At 48.2% G+C, this 18734-nt stretch overlaps 1 protein-coding gene across 1 annotated transcript in view; it reads right to left on the reverse strand.

Annotated features, from left to right (window-relative positions):
• The window catches only part of LOC127203397 (tetratricopeptide repeat protein 28-like), a 244213-nt gene that overhangs the window by 221880 nt on the left and 3599 nt on the right, over positions 1–18734 (reverse strand). The window contains exon 2 of the mRNA XM_051162162.1: positions 4199–4477. Within this exon, the coding sequence (XP_051018119.1) occupies positions 4199–4477 (279 nt within the window). The remainder of the gene's footprint in view (positions 1–4198; positions 4478–18734) is intronic.

Below are 18734 nucleotides of genomic sequence, written 5' to 3' on the forward strand. Positions count from 1 at the left end.
GGCCCTGCACGCAGCTGTAGATCGTTTGGAAGGAGAAAGGGCCAGATGTGCGATTGCTCACTGACTCACGGGCTGTAGCCAAAGGGTTGGCCCCAGGCATCACACTGGGACCACTGAGGCAGGCCACCTTGTCGACTATGTAACTACTGAGTGTTGTGCAGGCCCCAACCCCACCCACCCCAGTGAGAGTCAGTGACTGTGGGACTACCCACTGTTGAGAGACTTACACTCAAAGAGTAGCTACTGAATTCTGTATTTTAAAGCTGACTTAATAAATTCTGAGACGCCGGGCACAGTGGCGCACGCCTTTAATCCCAGCACTCAGGAGGCAGAGGCAGGCAGATCTCTGTGAGTTCAAGGCCAGCTTGGTCTACAGAACTGCAGGACAGCCAGGGCTGCACAGACAAATGCCTGTCTTGAAGCAAACAAACAAACAAACAAACAAATGCATCACTGGGGCACAATCTTCCAGGATGTGTTTCCTCGGGGTCAGCACACAGAAGGCTGTACTTGGCACTGAACATGGCAAGTGTACGAGCCTCCCAGAAGGAAGAGGGTTCTGACAGCGTGAGGAGTCAAGAGACAGCATCTGAGGCTTGGAACCAAGACAGACCTCTGTGTTGGTGCAAAAATCGAGGCTCGGCACCACATGGCAGGGTTACAGCCCCCAAAGAGACCAGCAGAAGCCATGAAGAAGAAGGTGCAGCCCAGCTGCAGTACAAACTGTAGCGTTCTGGAAATGCCTGTGCCGCGTGCGGACGGATGCCCAAACACAGCGGCAGCTGCTGTGCGGAGCCTCTGAGCCTGTAAGTGTGCCGCCAATGGCCAGGCTCTAGAGGTGGAGCGCCCCAAGCCCTTCAGAGTCCCCTAAGACCGTGAACGAACCCCAAATGGCAGCCAGACTCAGTTTTCCTTGCTATTTGTGTCTTGCCTTTTGGAGTAAGAAAATATGTAATTTATTGTACACACTACACAACCCCAGTCAGGAGAGTCCGTGTTTTAGAAGGTTGAGCGCACACCCACACGCTCCTACAGTCACTTTACAGCCTCGCTCACCCTAACTTCTTAGGCGTATTTAGGGGCTGTGGTGTGGGTGTGACCGACAGTGGCCTCTTTGCCAAGGCTCATATATTTGAATGCTTAGTCCCAAGTTTTTCTCCTCTCCTCTCCTCTCCTCTCCTCCTCCTTCTCCCTCTCCTCCCCCTCCCCCCCCCCCTCTCTCTCTTTCTGCGGCCTGCTTGTGGATCAGACCTAAGCTCTCAGCTCCTGTTCAGAGCCATGCCTGCCTGCCAACTGCCATGCTCCCCAACATAATGTGTGAACCTGCATTTTACGTTTTAATTCCTATACTTAAGAGATCTATAAAACAAGCCTGTAATCCCAGCACTCGGGAGGCAGAGGAAGGCGGATCGCTGTGAGTTCGAGGCCAGCCTGGTCTACAAAGGGAGTCCAGGACAGTCAAGGCTACACAGAGAAACCCTGTCTCGGAAATATAAATAAAATAAGAAGAGAGGGCAATGTATAACGTGACAATGACTCTAACCTATAGGCCCCACTCGCCCAAGGACAGAGGACTTCCTGGAGTAGCGGGGGCTGCTCATGTACACTTCTAGAACAGAGCTAGCTGCCCCACTACACAGATGTGCACATGCCTCGGGAGGTACATGGGCAGGACAGCACACATGGGTGTGTGCTATCCCCACTGGATGCACGTAGCCTTGTGGGTTCTGCCTTTTAAGCACCTGACTAGCATGCCTCCCTGGCATTCTCTGGGAGTCCCAGGCATGGGCCTGGCCAGGTTTAAGAAAGCTTGCTTCAGATTTGCCCCGGAGTTGTGGTAGTGATCGCATTCTCTCCAGGTGGGATTGACAACTGGCCATGGACTTACCCTCTAAAACCTTCTGGGGAGATTTAGCTTTAACAAAACCCTAGTTTCCAGCGATAAACGTTGGGGACTAGGAGTTAGGCTCCCTGGTAGGCAGACAGACAGGGAGAGGGTGAACTTCGAAGTTGGCTGGCTTCTTCCTTGCCCTCCTGACTTAAAACAAAAGGCTGGCAGGTTAAAACAAACGCCTTGTGGGCATTTTCTCCAGCAAGCAGGGCACCCTGCTGATGACTGACTGAACAAATTCCAGGCCAGAAAAGGACACACTTACACAACAGTTGTGGACCAACCAATTAGCTATCCTGTTTTTCTTCAAACTGAGCAAGCCTCTTTTATGGAAGAAAGTACTTCAGAAACCTTAAAAACCTAGCCCTGGGGAAGAGACTGGACTGTCAGCTGCAGACCACTCTGCCGACTCTGACTGCTCCAGCGTGTGGTGCGGGGCACTGCGTCAAGCAGGAGACACTCGACATGTGCACATCCCCAGAGTTTCTTGCTGGGTGGAGACCATCAGCTGGCAACTCCAAACAATCTTCTTTTCTGGGTGCTTTGTCCTTTTATATTTATTTTGCTGCTTTTATTTCAAACCATCTGAGAAGACGGTGACCCTCCAAATTGCATAACTCAACTCTGGCCTCTTGAATGCTGAGTGGCATATATACCACCATACTCAGCTTATTCATTTTTCACTTATTTTTTTTTAAGGCGTTTTTTTTCGGGGGGGATTTCGAGACAGGGTTTCTCTGTGTAGCCTTGGCTGTCCTGGACTCGCTTTGTAGACCAGGCTGGCCTTGAACTCACTATGATCCACCTGCCTCTGCCTTCCAAGTGCTCATAGGAGATTTTTTTTAAAGATTTATTTTAAAAAATAAAATAAATAAATAAATAAAGATTTATAGTTGGGCATGGTGGTAAATGCCTTTAATCCCAGTACTAGGCAGGCAGAGGCAGGCAGATCTCTGTAAGTTTGAGGCCATCCTGGTCTACAAAGCAAGTCCAGGACAGCCAAGGCTACACAGAGAAACCCTGTCTTGAAAAACAAAAAACAAAAAAACAAAACACAAAGATTTATTTATTTATTCTGTATGGTGTCTGCCTGCATGTATGCCGACACACCAGAAGAGGGCACCACATCTCACTATAGGTTGTGAATTACTGTGTGGATGGCAGGAATTGAACTCAGCACCCACTTAACCTCTGAACCATCTCTCCAGCCCCCATTTAAGTTATTATTAACTAAGGATATATGTGTGTATGTTTATCTACATCATAATGTAGTGCTGTCATTAAGTTAAGAAACATCTTTATAAACAAAACTAAACAACCTGCAGCACCAGGCAGTGCCCAAGGGAAAATGATTATTATTTACTTTTAGATGAGATTTCCCTGACTAAACATCCTTAATACAAGCAGGTACTTGTAGAAATAGTTACTTTTTAGGGGGGTTGGTTTTGCTTTTGTGAGACAGGGTTTCACTGTGTAGCCATGGCTGGCCTGAAACTCACAGATATCCACCTGCCTCTGCCTGTGGAGCTGGGATCAAAGGTGTGCACCACAACCTGGCTAAACCGGTTCATTTTAAATTGAATGAGAAAATGCAGTCACTGCACCACATCTAGAAGCTGCATGGACCCTGTGACCGTGGACCCTGTGACCGTGGACCCCGTCACCGTGGACCCTGTCACCGTGGACCCTGTCACCGTGGATCCTGACACTGTGGGCCCTGTCACTGTGGATCCTGTCACCATGGACCCTGTCACCGTGGATCCTGTCACCGTGGACCCTGTGATCGTGGACCCTGTGATCGTGGACCCTGTCACCGTGGACCCTGTGACTGTGGACCCCATCACCGTGGACCCCATCACCGTGGATCCTGTCACCATGGACTCTCATGGACCCTGTCACCATGGACCCTGTCACCATGGACCCTGTCACTGTGGACCCCGTCACCATGGGCCCTGTCACCGTGGACCCTGACACCGTGGGCCCTGTCACCGTGGATCCTGACACCGTGGGCCCTGTCACTGTGGATCCTGTCACCATGGGCCCTGTCACCATGGACCCTGTCACCATGGACCCTGTGACCTGTCAAGAAGTTGGGAGGATAAACTGAAACCTAAAACAAGCCAAGGGATGCAGCAGAGGCAGGAGGCAGACTTACAGCGCACTAAAACGGAAGGCGGTGACAGTTTCCAGTTGCCGTAAGTTTTGCTGAAGTACCGACTCTATGAATACCTGTACTAATCAATGAAATGTTATCCTAAAAGAAGAAATCAAGACAGACACTTCTGTGAAAGTGAATGAAACGGCTACCTTTGGCCATTTGGGGTTGAGGAGCCGGGCTTGGATTGCATCGTCCAGTGCCCTTTGGTACTGCTGGGTCTTCATGTGGGCTGCAGATCTATTGCTGTATAAAATGCAGTTCTGAGGGTCAACGGCCAGGGCTTCGTTATACAGAGCGATAGCTGTGTGGAAGTCTCCATCGTGACAGGCCTGGTTACTCTGACGAACTTTCTCAACAAATTCAGCTTTGCTCAGTGTTGGTTCATCAGGACTTCTCTGGACAATAGTCTTAGCACCAAAGAGAGGAATCTACGAGCAAAGAAATTGTTATCAGTTCAAATGGTCCAGCAGATTCCTGAGGACCGAAGGCGATGTCCAGTGTCCTCCTTGGTCTCGTGCCACTTAATTCGCTTAGGCAGGGTCTCTTTCTGAATCGGAGTTAACCAACCTCGCTTCTCTGAGGCGCCTTTTGTCTTTCTAAACAAGAAGCTTCTCCTGAAACAGCTAACGGTACCTGAAATGGACGCACATAGGTGTGAGATGCAGTCGTGGGCAGCACACTGGCCATGAAGCAGACACTGGAGTTTGCACCTTTAAAACCCACGTAGACACTTTGGCAAGTGTGGTGGCCACCAGTGACCCTCACACTTAGGAGGCACAGACAAGACCCCCAGAGCAAGCCAGCTACACAGAAAAGAATAATTGGTTTTTAAGATATGGTGTTGGGGCTGGGCGTGGTGGCGGACGCCTTTAATCCCAGCACTCGGGAGGCAGAGGCTGGTGGATCGCTGTGAGTTCCAGGCCAGTCTGGACTACAAAGTGAGTCTAGGCCAGCTAAGGCTACACAAAAATACCCAGTCTTGAAAAAAAAAAAAGACATGGTGTTGGGGGATGGTCTAGTGTATTCTGATGCTAATTACTGCTTGCTGTCTCTGTGACCCACCTTTTGATTAATGAAAAGCCATCCCACCTGGGCAGGGCAGAGGAGATAGGTGTGGCTAAGGTTCCCAGGCTTAGAGAGGGAGAGAGGGAGAGAGGGAGAGAGGGAGAGAGGGAGAGAGGGGAGAGAGAGAGAGAGGGGGAGAGAGAGAGAGAGAGAGAGAGAGAGAGAGAGAGAGAGAGAGAGAGAGAGAAAGAGAGAGAGATGGGAATCCTGGGAAGAAGAAGAAAGGGACCCAGGAGGAGGAGGAGGAGGAGGCTGCCGTGGGTCAGATGGAGGAGAAGCACCTGGCGGCATGGATGGAGGATTCCGCCCAGATGAAGAACATTAGCGAGTAGATGGGATTATGGATGGGAGGTAACTTGGTGAAATTTATTAGAAACAGGTGACAAGTGATGCCTGCCCCACTATGGGAAGTAGTTTAGAGGATTAATGTCTGCCCTGCCCCAGGTTAACTAAGGCTATTTTAAAATATAACAAGTGTCAATATCTTGACTGATAGCTCGCCGGGCACACTGATAATACAGATAATATAAAAACAAGTGGCGCTAGACATGGGTAGGTATCCACACTCTTAAAAATTATATTTTGTCATAGTCTGAAAGGGAGGAATAGCTCCTAGAGAGCATCCATGGGCCAGAGCAAAGATGGCCGCAGACGTGTGGCCAGTTGGAGAGGCAGAACTAGGAGGCTGGCAGTCTTATAAACTGACCTAGGGAATGGAGTTAACTGCCTACATTAATAATAAAAACTACTATGGTCCCTTTCCAAGCGCCATGGCAGAGGATCCTAGATCTTTTTTGGCTTTGTTTGGTGTTTATGAATTTGTTTGCAATGGGCTTAGTCATAGTCACACTTCTCCATACCCTCTCTAAAAAAGTTTAGGGAGAAGGCAGTGAGCCGAGAAATGTGAAACTAAGTTACTAGCAACTACAAAGGGGAAAGGAACTGATCTCTTCTCCATAGAGCTGATAGCAGCTGGGATTCTAAGCTCCTGAGCTGCAGGGTGTTTGTCAGGGCTTTCTGGAAAAGGCCCGCCATAAAGAGAGATGGCCAAAGCTAAATTCCAAGGAATGGTGGACAGGATTTCACTAACTGAAGCCTAAATTGGCACAACTGACTCAAGGCTTAGAATTTTCCTGTTTCCTTGCTTGATTTTTGCTGAGATTTCTAAAGATTTTGACTAAATTGAGATGAAGCGAACAGGACTGTAATGACACTAGTCCTTAATCCCCATGCCTGGGCAACTCCTGAGTGCCAACCTAGCCTCCACAGGACGTGGCCCCTGCTCATAAGAGAAACAGCCTTAAAAATTTTTTAACTGAAATTTTTTCCTTAAATTTACTGTTTAAGTTCCTTTTTCTTAACAATGGATTATATGTGCTTACTGATCTAAAGGGATGGAGACACATCAACCTGAGGTTTATGTTATAAAAAGTGATGAAAATGCTTTTTAAAAGGCCAGCCAATCTCCTTAAAAGTGGAACGTCCACAGGAGATAAGGTGCCAAAGGGTAAATTGGCCTAAGAAATATAGTTTGTTGGTAAAAGCAAAGACCAAGGTTGGGCGGGAAGACAGACATGAAGCTGCACGGCTCCCGTAGAGAAGGGCTGAGACAAAAAACACCCGCAACAAACATGAAAAGCCCGGTACAAGATGCCTACGATACGCATAAACCCTAAAATAAAATGGGAGTTTATATAAAGTTATTTAAAGCTTAATGCCTTTTTCTTCTGCTCAGGGCAACCGGCTTGTCTCTAAAACGGGAAGCATTCTCTCGGGAGGCAGGGAGCGGCCTGGCCTACACATCAGGCGCCACAGGGCCTACAGAAGGACGTTTAGAACTACACGATCTTGTCCTGATGATAACTGTATGCTCACTGCTAATGGTGACGTTATATTTCATCTTTAAAAGAGGTCAAAATGAAACAGGCCTGGATAGAACAGAGACTGCTAACTTAAAGTTTATGTTTACATGAATTCAAACTGCAGAACAAGCAGTTAACTTACACTGCTAAGCCCACCATGAGGGAATGGCTGTGAGACTGGCTGAGACGTGAAGATTCACACGTGTCTTTCCTCTGCTCATACACAGAGCCGAGCACCAGCCTTAATGTTCTGGGCACCCTGCACACACAATGCATTCATAGTTTTAGAACTGTATAATACTTGTGAGAAATTACATGTTTTCAAAATTAAAGAACCGGACACAGATGCTGGATCAGACCTGAAAGGATTCAGGCCTCCAGCATGCTGAGATGCTGACATCCTGCATCCTTCATGTTCCAGCCCCAAGTGCTTTGGCTGTGGTTCCTCATCAGAAAAGGACAGCTTCAAAGACGGCTCCCGACCCCAATTGGTCCAGCATCTCAGACTGTCCCACACAGGACTTATTTTTTGTTTGGTTTGGTTTGGTTTTTTGAGACGGGTCTCTCTGTGTAGCCTTTACTGTCCTGGACTTGCTTCATAGACCTGGCTGGCCTCAAACTCACAGCAATCCACCTGTCTCTGCCTCCCAAGTGCTGGGGTTAAAGGTGTGGGCCACCACTGCCTGGCCCACACAGGACTTATATTAAGCCTAGAATATCTCATCATTTAAACACTGGACCACAAATATGATTCCTAGCTTGTTTTTGGGTTTTGGTTTTTAGTTTTTGAAGACAGGGTTTCTCTGTGTAGCCTTGGCTGTCCTGGACTCTTGTAGACCAGGCTGGCCTCGAACTCACAGCGATCCACCTGCCTCTGCCTCCCGAGTGCTGGGGTAAAAGGCGTGTGCCACCACTGCCCGGCGATTCCTAGCTTGGTCAACCATTTTATTCCAGTTTTTCCAGTCTCTACATAGGTATGCTCCGCCCCAAATCAGCCTGAAGAAACTTTAAGATGCCCCATTTCCCTAAGGGGGGCTGGGTAGGTTTTTGGTTGCTCTCTTGGGCTATAGATGTCATTGTCATTGAGAGATATGAAGATAAAGGCTGTAAAGAAAGAAAGGGGAGTATAGAGATATGTAGGGATGACAGGACAAAAAGCAGACTACTGAATCTGCTTCTCAACTTAAGGCCTTAACTGTTACCCACAAATAAGGTTAATTTTAATTCATTGATATAGAATTTCTTATATTGATACAAGATAAGTTGAATTTTGACACATTAAAATAGAATTCAACTTTAATATTTCTCTTTACACATTATATTTCTACTCAAATATGAGGTATTGTACATATACAACTCAATTATTACATGGTTTACTTCCAATACTTTGATAGTGCTATTACAGGCTGTTTATAATTAAGAGATACAGTTCACTGTTACTTGTTCAATCATGGTCATGTCAAGTACAAGAACATACATGCTAGGTTTAACAAATATGATTCTATAGTTAGATGCGGCCTTCGAAAACCTCAGAGACCTACAGAACATGGCATTTTAAACTGTTTTTATTATTTTAAGGATTCTTTGACAGTAAGAGAGGTTAGCTCCTGGCAGCACCCAGCCTAGCACAAGGAAGACGATGAGCATTCAAGAACCTCCTTGTGGAGATGGCTTCGAGTGTGGCAAAACAGCTATGGGACAAAAATGTCCTCCTTTCTCCCAAAGACAGAGTTCTGCCTAAAAAATGGCAAGCTTGGATGCAGGCAGAGTTGACAGTCAGACTGCCAAGACAGGGCAAGCAAGTCCTCAATAGTTCCTGCCTCACAAATATGTCTGTCAGATACACTGGGCCAGAAGGCTGAAGACGATGCTCCAACGTTATAGAGAGTTTTGGGTGACTGGTCAGGCAGCAAACTGTCTCTGTCATTTTTTCATTTTAGAAGCTGCCAACCTGCACTTCCTGTTTACTCAGATAGTTAAATTTATACCTTCTCTGGTCTCTGATGGGGTTGAAGACCAGATAGCTGTTTAAGAGTTAAGAAGATACTTTTAGGTCTAGATGGGTATTTTAGGTTGATAGATAGAAGCTTTAAGAGATGTTGATTTAGGTTCAAAACTTCAGACTCACCAAGATAGAACAGATAAGATTTTTTGCAACATTGCCAAATACCTCTTGATTACACATGATGTGTGTAAGTCTTACCTATTGGTTTTTTGTTTTGTTTTGTTTTGTTTTTTTTTTTTTGGTTTTTCGAGACAGGGTTTCTCTGTGTAGCCTTGGCCATCCTGGACTCACTTTGTAGACCAGGCTGGCTTTGAACTCACAGCGATCCGCCTGCCTCTGCCTCCCGAGGGCTGGGATTAAAGGCGTGCGCCACCACGCCCGGCTTACCTATTGGTTTTTATAGTTTTTCATAATTGTACTTACTGTATATAAAAAGAATGGCCTTTTTATTTAGACAGAAAAGGGGAATTGTTGGGGGGATGGTCTAGTGTATTCTGGTGCTAATTACTGCTTGCTGTCTCTGTGACCCACCTTTTGATTAATAAAAAGCCATCCCACCTGGGCAGGGCAGAGGAGATAGGTGTGGCTAAGGTTCCCGGGCTGAGGAGAGGGAGAGGAATCCTGGGAAGAAGAAGAAAGGGACCCAGGAGGAGGAGGCTGCCGTGGGTCAGATGGAGGAGAAGCACCTGGCGGCGTGGATGGAGGATTCCGCCCAGATGAAGAACATTAGCGAGTAGATGGGATTATGGATGGGAGGTAACTTGGTGAAATTTATTAGAAACAGGTGACAAGTGATGCCTGCCCCACTATGGGAAGTAGTTTAGAGGATTAATGTCTGCCCTGCCCCAGGTTAACTAAGGCTATTTTAAAATATAACAAGTGTCAATATCTTGACTGATTGCTAGCCGGGCATACTGATAATAAACAATTACTAGGCCCAAACAGATAAGTTAACAACAACAATATGGTGTCTCTAGTCTTGGCTGGCCCGAAACTCAGTATGTAGAACAGGCAGGAGTTGACCTCTTTTTCTTCTTCTTCTTCTTCTTCTTCTTCTTCTTCTTTTTTTTTTTTTTTTTTTTTTGGTTTTTCGAGACAGGGTCTCTCTGTGTAGCCTTGGCTGTCCTGGATTCGCTTTGTAGACCAGGCTGGCCTCGAACTCACAGCGATCCGCCTGCCTCTGCCTCCCGAGTGCTGGGATTAAAGGTGTGCGCCATTCTTCTTCTTCTTTCTTTTTCTTTTCTTTTTTTTTTTTTGTGTGTGTGTGTGTCTGTGTGTGTGTGTGTGTGTGTGTGTGTGTGTGTGTGTGTGTGTGTGTGTGTTTGTTTGTTTCAAGACAGGGATTCTCTGTGTAACAGCCCTGGACTCACTCTGTAGACCAGGCTGGCATTGAACTCAGAGATCCACCTGTCTCTGCCTCCCGAGTGCTGGGTCTTTAAAGCGCGCACCACCACGCCCGGCCTGCCTCTGCTCCAGTGCTAGGACTAGAGGCACGCGCCACCACGCCCGGCAGGTTATCATACTTCGGAGGCATGTACTCTTCTTATATTATAGGATGTCACGGTTAAGAGATTGCACTAAGACATAGAAGAGACTTTGAGCAGTGTTGAAACTGTGAAAAACTATAGAACTTTGGAAACTTTCAACTAAATGCATTTTGCATCATGCTGTGACTAGGAGCAGAAGGTGGTGGTGGTGGAATGAAATGTCCCCCACAGGCTCACGTAGTTCAGCACTTTGTCCCTGGTGCTGAGTATTTGGGACTATCTGGAGGCCCAGCGCTCCTGGGGCAGCACAGCGCTGTGGGCAGACTGAGGTGTCAGAGTCTCACGCCACCCAAGCACCCTCTCTTCCTCTGCTTTGTGCCTGTGATTCAAGACAGAAGCTCGCAGCATCCTGCTCCAGGCACCCCAGCCCTGGGTGATGTGATGGTCCTTATCCCATTGCGACAATAAACCAAACTAAACACTGTGTGAGCTGCCTTAGTCATGGATGCAGTTACCACGGCCATTGTGACAACATCAGCTCTGTCCACCACGACAAAGACGAGACTCTGGGTTAGTCTTCATCAATCTTCCTTTCCTCTTAGAATTTTCCCTAAGGTGTTTACCCCCTTGGCTCAGGCAGGCTTGGCCCAGGCCACTCTTTCTTTCCTTCCTTCTTCTCCACTCTTCTCTTTTGAGGCTTCTGTGAACAGAATATCTGGCTGGCTTATCAGGGCAGAAAGTCGCTAGCGTCGCGGAGGTGGAGTCATACAACCAGGGACAACTGACCTTCATCCTTTCCACAAAGGATGCATTTCGATATAGTCACCCTGCCACCAGCTCACTGACTCTTCGTTCCTAGGGATGTGCCACAGCAGCTCAGCGCTGGTCTTGGCGGCTGGCAGATCGGGCACTCGGCAACAGCCGGAGCCACGTCAGCCATGCTGAGTCCATGTTGTGGGCCGCATCCTTGACTTTCATCACTCTGCCACGGCCGCTGTGGTCATGGAGCCGCTGGGAAATGACAGGGACAGCCGTGGAGGAGGCCGGCTGTCCAGAGAGCATGCCGTCCTGTCTGCCTGGCTGCCCAGCTCCTCCTCTGCTGACGTCACATTTCAAGAACATTTACATGGGACACGAGTATCTTCACATCCTTTGCCCATCTGCAGAGATACAGATTCATACTTCCTCCCCAAAACTCTTTCTCACCAACTCCAATCACGTGCTTTCCAAGCCCCTGACCAGAGCCAAACCACTGGCTACAGCCCACGAACTGGTAAATATTCACACGTCTGGCCATTTCTCCTAAACAAAATGTACAGCTATGTGCACTGCCCAAAGTCCTGCCCGCTGTAAGGATTTCCCTCCTCGGCAGTCTTTCAGGGCTGTCCCCAAAAGGGCTATGAAGCTGCACCTGTTCACCTCCAGGTGACGCTTGCAGTGTGCACGTGGTGGCTTGAAAGACAACGGCTCCCATAGCCTCACAGATTTAAATGTTGGGTCCCCAGCTGGTAGGACTGTTTGGGAAGGATTAGGAGGTGTGGCTTTTTGGGAGAGGTGTGTCACTGGGATGAGCTCTGAGGTTTCAAAAGCCCATACTACTCCCAGTAAGCTCTCTCTCAACCTCCTGCTTATGGATCCACTGTGAGCTCTCAGCTCCTGCTCCAGCACCTGCCCACCCCGCCACACCCCACCATGCCCATGTGCCCCACTATGATGGGCATGGCTTCTACCGTGAGTCTCTTCCGGAACCATGAGCCCCAAATTAAATGCCTTCTTTTATAAATTGCCTTATATAGTGCTTCAACACAAGAATCAAAACGTGATTTAAGACAGTGCAGAGCCAATAGTAAAAGAAAGCCTCATCTTCTCTTCCTTAGTCAGCTGATCACACAGCACACCCCAAGAGGCCACGGCGGCTTACAGGCAGGCACTGTAAGTAGAGGAGAAGCCATAACCATTTGGGTATCTTCGAGTAAGCCGCCTATGCCCTGGGGGCCTGCTTAGGCCGCCTATGCCCTGGGGCCTGCTTAGGCCCACTGACACATGACACTGCGATCACTTGATTATGTGCCTGAGTGGGAAGGGCAAGTCATGTGGTAACCTGGGGCCTCAGCTCTTGTCAAATGTTCAGCTTCCTCTAAGGCCCAACAGCTGTGGTCCGCGTGGTGGAGCAGCCTGTACAGCCGCCTGGCCCTGCTGAAGAGCCTTCGATTCCACTCAAATCCAGCAGCATCTGAGTCACTTGGTGGCTGGCATCCCCAGTGACACATGCTGTCTGCAGAGTCCGAACAGCCTCAATAAGCACTGTGCTTTTTCCGTGGAAGTAGGTGCGACTGACAAGGGGCAATGTCCTGTGACAAGGAGTATCTCCGTACATCCCACACCACTGGACTCCTAAAGTTTTCACTGAGGTAGAAGGCACTTGGGTTTAGTTACATTTATTTCCTATCATCTTGTCTTAGTAAATGTTCTATTGCTGTGAAGAGACGCCATGGTAATTTTTATAAAGGAAAGCATTTAACTGGAGTTGCTTACAGGTTGAGAGGGTTAGTCCATTGCAGTCATAGCTGGAAGTTTGGTAGCATGCAGGCAGACATGGTGCTAGAGGAGCCAAGTACTGCACCCAGAGTCTCGAGCATGGCCTGAGCATTTGAAACTTCAAAGACCAGCCCAGCGACACACTTGCTAACAGTGCCACCCCCTGGTGGGCAACCATTCAAATCCATGAGCCTATGGGTTCTTATTCAAACCATACCTCTGAGATGCATATGCATTACCAACAAGTCCAAAATGGCTGCTACTTCAATTGAAGTAATAAGCCTCCGCCTGAGCATTGCCCATTCACTTGGAGATGAAAGGAAAGCCCGTACTACAAATAGCCAGGACAACTGGGCCTCACAGAAAACCTTACTAACTTACATGTACCTGCCCATCTGGCCCCTCTGGCAGGACTATGCTTTTCTCAGGAAGAGAACTGGGGGCTTTATGGCAGGCCAGACCTTAACTCTGGTAGTGGCCCTGCGCTGCCCCCTTGAGCATGACAGAGGCACGTTCTTTAGGGATAAACCTACAGGCTGGTCAATCTTGGTGAACATTTACATCCTAGCACTGTAAATTTGCTTATCTCTAAGAGGCCTGGCTAGCATACTACTTACCTTTGGGGTACTTAGGGGCAGAACCCCCTTACCTAAATTCTACTTTGTGTGAATCAATGTCTCCTAAACCAACCTATTAACAAGCCTTTGATAACAACGACTCTATAGCTCTGAGTCTTTTTTTTTTTTGGTTTTTCAAGACAGGGTTTCTCGGTGTAGCCTTGGCTGTTGTGGACTCGCTGTGTAGACCAGACTGGCCTCAGACTCATAAAGATCCACCTGCCTCTGTCTCCTGAGTGCTGGGATTAAAGGTGTGTGCCACGATGCCTGGCTAATGCTTTGAGTCTTTTCTGTCACTTGACTCAATCAGCATAATGCGTCAATACAATAAGACATCATAACATTTTGTGGAAGAGACAGATGATCAGGACCCTTCAGACTAAGTCATGACATGGGGCTGGAGAATAAATATGCCTTGATGTAAAACAATGAATGTGGAGTGGGGATCAGGTATGGAAAGAGTGGGAGTGAGCGTGGAGAGGGGACTGGGAGAGAGAACCGAAACTGGTGAGGGGGCATCTTTGGGACAAGCGAGGGTGCAGAAGTCTATGGGGGTGACCTAGCTGAGAATTTAGCATAGGGAAGGAGGGCTAAGGTACCTGAAGTCACCACCTGCTATAGCCAGGTGGGACTTCCAGTGGAGGGAGAGAGACATCAACTCACCCATAAAACCTTTCACCCAAAATTCATCTTGCCTACAAGAAGTGTAGGGATAAAGATGGAGCAGAGATTGAGGGAACAGCAAACCAATGATTAGCCCAACTTGAGACCCACCCCATGGGAGAGACCCAGCCCCTGCCACTATTGGTGATGCTCTGCTGTGCTTGCAGACAGGAGCCTAGCCTAGCTGTCTTCTGAGAGGCTTCATGCAGCAGCTGATGGAAACAGATGCAGAGACCCACAGGCAAACAATAGTCGAGGCTCAGGGAGTCTTGTGGAAGAGTGGACGGAGGATAGAGGGAGCTGGAGGGGTCAAGGACACCACAAGAAGACCTACAGGGTCAACTAACTTGGGTCCATGGAGGCTCACAGAGAGTAAACCACCAACCAAAGAGCAGGTAAAGGCTGGATGTGGCAGATGTGCAGCCTGGTCAACATGTGGGTCCCCTAACAATGGGAGCTGCGGCCACCTCGGACTCCATCACCTGCCTTTGGATCCCTTTCCCCTAGCTGTGCTGCCCTGTCAGACCCCAGTGGGAGAAGACGTCCTTAGTCCTGCTGAGACTTGAGGTACCGGGGTGGGTTGGTACCCCTTGGGGCCTCCCCTTCTCTAAGAAGGAGAGGGAGGATTGGGGGATGATGGGGAGACTGAGAGGAAAAGAGGAAGGGGGCTGGATCAGGTTATTCAATGAATGAATGAATAATAAATAAATAAATAGGAAAAACAATGAATATATATGTACTGTTGCTGCACCAGATGAAAGCAATTTGGTTCTGTGGTCCTCATGGACAGATGTGGCTCTGTGTTCTGCTCCATCCGGATGCCACCACACACCCAGCCAGGAAGAATGAGGCAGAGTCTGAAACAAGTGGGGTCTGCAGCATCTGGGTGCAGCTGGAGGTACAGAGCAGAGGCCTTCCCAAGGAGTGTTACAGCTCTTTCTGGCAATTACAGCCCTTTGCCAAGAGGGAGGAAGATTGGCGAGGGTGGGAAGGTTGCTGGACAACTGGGTGGACAGGTCCCAGAGTCTAGCGGTGAGTGTCCAGAGTGAAAACGCCCTCTCCGAAACAGCCCTTTATGTGTCCCAGCTTAGTGAGACAGCCACTCCTGATAATCTTCAGTGAAACAGCTTGTGCCTGCTTACCAATGAAACCGTGTGTGCGCGCGCATGTGTGTGTCTATCTTTTCTATGGTGAACCTTTAGGAGTGGGTTGGCTTGAGAGGTGAGTGCATTCTACTGGTTGTGGCTGGGATGCTGGTGATGCTCTGTTTGCATCCAGGTGGCAGCTCCGTGACTACCTGTGAGTACCACAGGAGTTGGGGGTTGCCAGGTTACATGTGCCAGAACAGCGAGGGAGTTGGAGATTTCTGGGGTCTGAACCCACTACACTTCCCAGTTCCATGCCAGTCCCCCTGGTGGCACGGTCCACACGTCCCACAGACAGACACTGACAAAAGGTATTTGCTAGATCAGAGACTGCATACCATGTACCAGCAGGTGTGTTAAATGTGCTCAAGTCAGGGACACCACATCCAGTACAGCAGCTGCAATACACTGTCACTACCTGATTACATTTTCAACAGTCAACTGTCATGATCCATCTGTACTCTGCCCCAGCCAAGCAAAAAGAGTCAACGGGAGATGTGCTAAGAACACTTCAAGAGCCGGCGTGATGCTGCACGCCTTCACTCTCAGCACTGTCAGAGGCTGAGGACTTGGGGTTTATTCACTGAGGATGTAGTCTCTCCACCTCCAGCCCCAGCGCCCTGCCCTCTCTCCACCTTTGCCTAACGGAATCAGTCCTCATTAATCTTAGCTGTACTGCCAATAATGATCTTCCTGAAAGAGATTTCCAACAAGACAACAGTGACGTCCCTCAGTGTTAGGCCTATAACCAGACTTAGGGCTAAGCAGGCTCTTAGAGGGAAGACAGAAAGTATAGTATAAACACAGGTAACCTAGGCCAGGCGTGGTGGTGCACGCTTTTAATTTGGGAGGCAGAGGCAGGTGGATCTCTGGGAGTTCTAGGCCAGCCTCAACTACAAAGTGAGTCGAGACCAACCAAGGCTACACAGAGAAACCCTGACTCAAAAAAACAAAAATAAAAAAAGAGGTAAGCTATATATAAAGAACTTAATAGTATTCATTAATTCATTCAAGAAGCAGTGTGGGATGAAATTTTGAGGATATAATTGTAGATGGAACATTAAACTGACTAGACTAAGTTTAGCAATATGGGCCCACTGAGTGGAGATTTTAGGTTTAATATAGAGCTTGCACAGTTCTTTAAAAAGTGCCCAAAGTTTGTCTGGTTTGTTGACTGAAGTATTTGCCAAAAGATGGCCTACTGAGAAGGAGCTAGTGATGCCTGATATCCCTTGGCCGAGTGTCGATCAAGAGATCTTAAGGCTCAGGAAAATTAAAACGTTGATGCAGATGTACTGTAAGAACCCTCCATGATGGGAGGGTCCAGGGGGCATGCCCTTCACTGGTGAGGGAGCCAACACATCTAAAGAGCTTCGTCATACGTGCCAGATCTTAAGAGTCAGAAGCTGCTGCTCAACTGGATGAATTAAATGTAATGGGTTCAGCTGGGCCCTAGGGTGGCGGGGGCCAGGTGGCAGCCCTGAACTGGCAACGGCATTGTGAGCACAGTAGCTGTACTGGGCAGCACAAGAAAGCAATGCTGTGCCGGCCCAGGTCATACTGGGCAGCACAGGCAGTGTGCAGACGGCTACACACAGGAGCCGTGAGCGCCGGCTAAGCAACCAGTGTTTCCAGTAACAAAACAGGGAAGAAAATGACTATACTAGAATTTGATCTGAGTAAGCAGGAAAACACTAGAACAAGTGAGAGAAAGGCCACATTGATCATAGCAATAAGGAATCCAGGACTGTCAACCAATTTCCAGACCTGAGCCAGTTTACAGACCCAGAACCCCTTGAAGGTCCTTTGAGCTAGGACCTTACTAAATACCAAAAAGCTGCACTGTCAGCACTGAAGGAGAGATAAACATGTTTTTTGTTTAGATTACAAGTGGGGGATGAGAAAAAGACTTGTGAGAGAGCAGGTGATGTTTATCCCCTTAGAAGTCGAACCACCGCGTGGGGGAGATTGGTTGTTAACCAGCTGAAAAACATCCTTGAACAAAATCTGAGAGGAAGTATAAATGTGAGCCAAAAACAGGAGGCGGGGCCTGTGGAGACTTGGGATAGTTTTGGCTGTTCTTCGCTCCACTTCTGAGACGCTCCTAGAAAGAACCACTTGAGGGAAGGCTTCAGGGCTCCGGCTCCTGCTGAGGTTCCAGGTTCTGGTTACTCCAGGTTCCAGCAGAAGAAATCCTGCTGATTATGTCAGGAGAATCGTTCCTCGGAACTGATACCCTTACAGTTTCATAATTGTATTCTTTAATCTTCTTTTCCTATTTATTAGGTTAGTCAGGTTGTAAGTGAGGTACTCTCGGTTAATAAGTTCCTAATAAAATATAATTGTTAAGAAAATTGAGCCTACACAGTATTTCTCCCATCCCTCTAAAGGAGAGCCAGGGAGACATAAACAAAGTACAAGAGGCCCCCTGAGAGACCAGCTTCTCTTTCAGGAGACACTTTGAGAAATGAAGAAATGATGGGTGGGTATCTGATCAGGGCCAACAGAAGGAGGGGCCCTATGTAATTCCCACTCCTTGTCTCAGGCCCGCCTCAGGCCCGCCCCAGGCCCGCCCCAGGCCCGCCCATGCAGAAGAATAAAGGGATTATCCCCTTTGCTCTCTCCAGTTGGCCTTTCATGCCAGGGAACAGTGAGGCCCAGACCAGCAGTTTCCCTGAGGGACTAACATCCTTTTACCTGCGTCAGTGGGGAAAGGAGACAACCAGACTTCTTACCAAGGCCTGTTCGGTATGACTTTCAGGAGACCAGAAGTATCACTGGCCATCCAATTAAGGCACGCACTCATGGAAGTCGGGGAACTGATGTTCACCACAGTGGCTCTAGTGGGCCCTGAACTCTGAGCTCACTTCCCCAGCTCCATGACGCGAAGTGGGGACAGACGTACTTAGGAGCGGGCAGAATCCACAGCAGGGTAGAAAAGGACCCAGGAATAAACTAAGTAAAAGTACTTCAAGCTTTTAAAACTTCTCACTTGTCTTGATATGTCATACAGCATACGTCATCTAGTTTTTACAAATATGAAAATGTCTCCAAGTCCTTCTAAAAATAAAGCAGAGCTTACCTTTCTTTCGAGACAGGGCCTCACTACATAGCGCTGGCTGACCTGAACTTGCTACATAGAGCAGGTTGTTGTCCACCTCACAACAGACCCACCTGCATCGGTCTCTGCGGCCTGCACCGGCGGCCATGCCCCACTCATCAGGACACTCGGACGTGAAGTTGCATAATCTGCTCACTTTCCTTTTGTTTTGTTTTTTTGAGACAGGGTCTCTCTGTGTAGCC

Source organism: Acomys russatus, chromosome 19 (assembly GCF_903995435.1).
Source record: "Acomys russatus chromosome 19, mAcoRus1.1, whole genome shotgun sequence".
Classification (NCBI taxonomy): domain Eukaryota; kingdom Metazoa; phylum Chordata; class Mammalia; order Rodentia; family Muridae; genus Acomys; species Acomys russatus.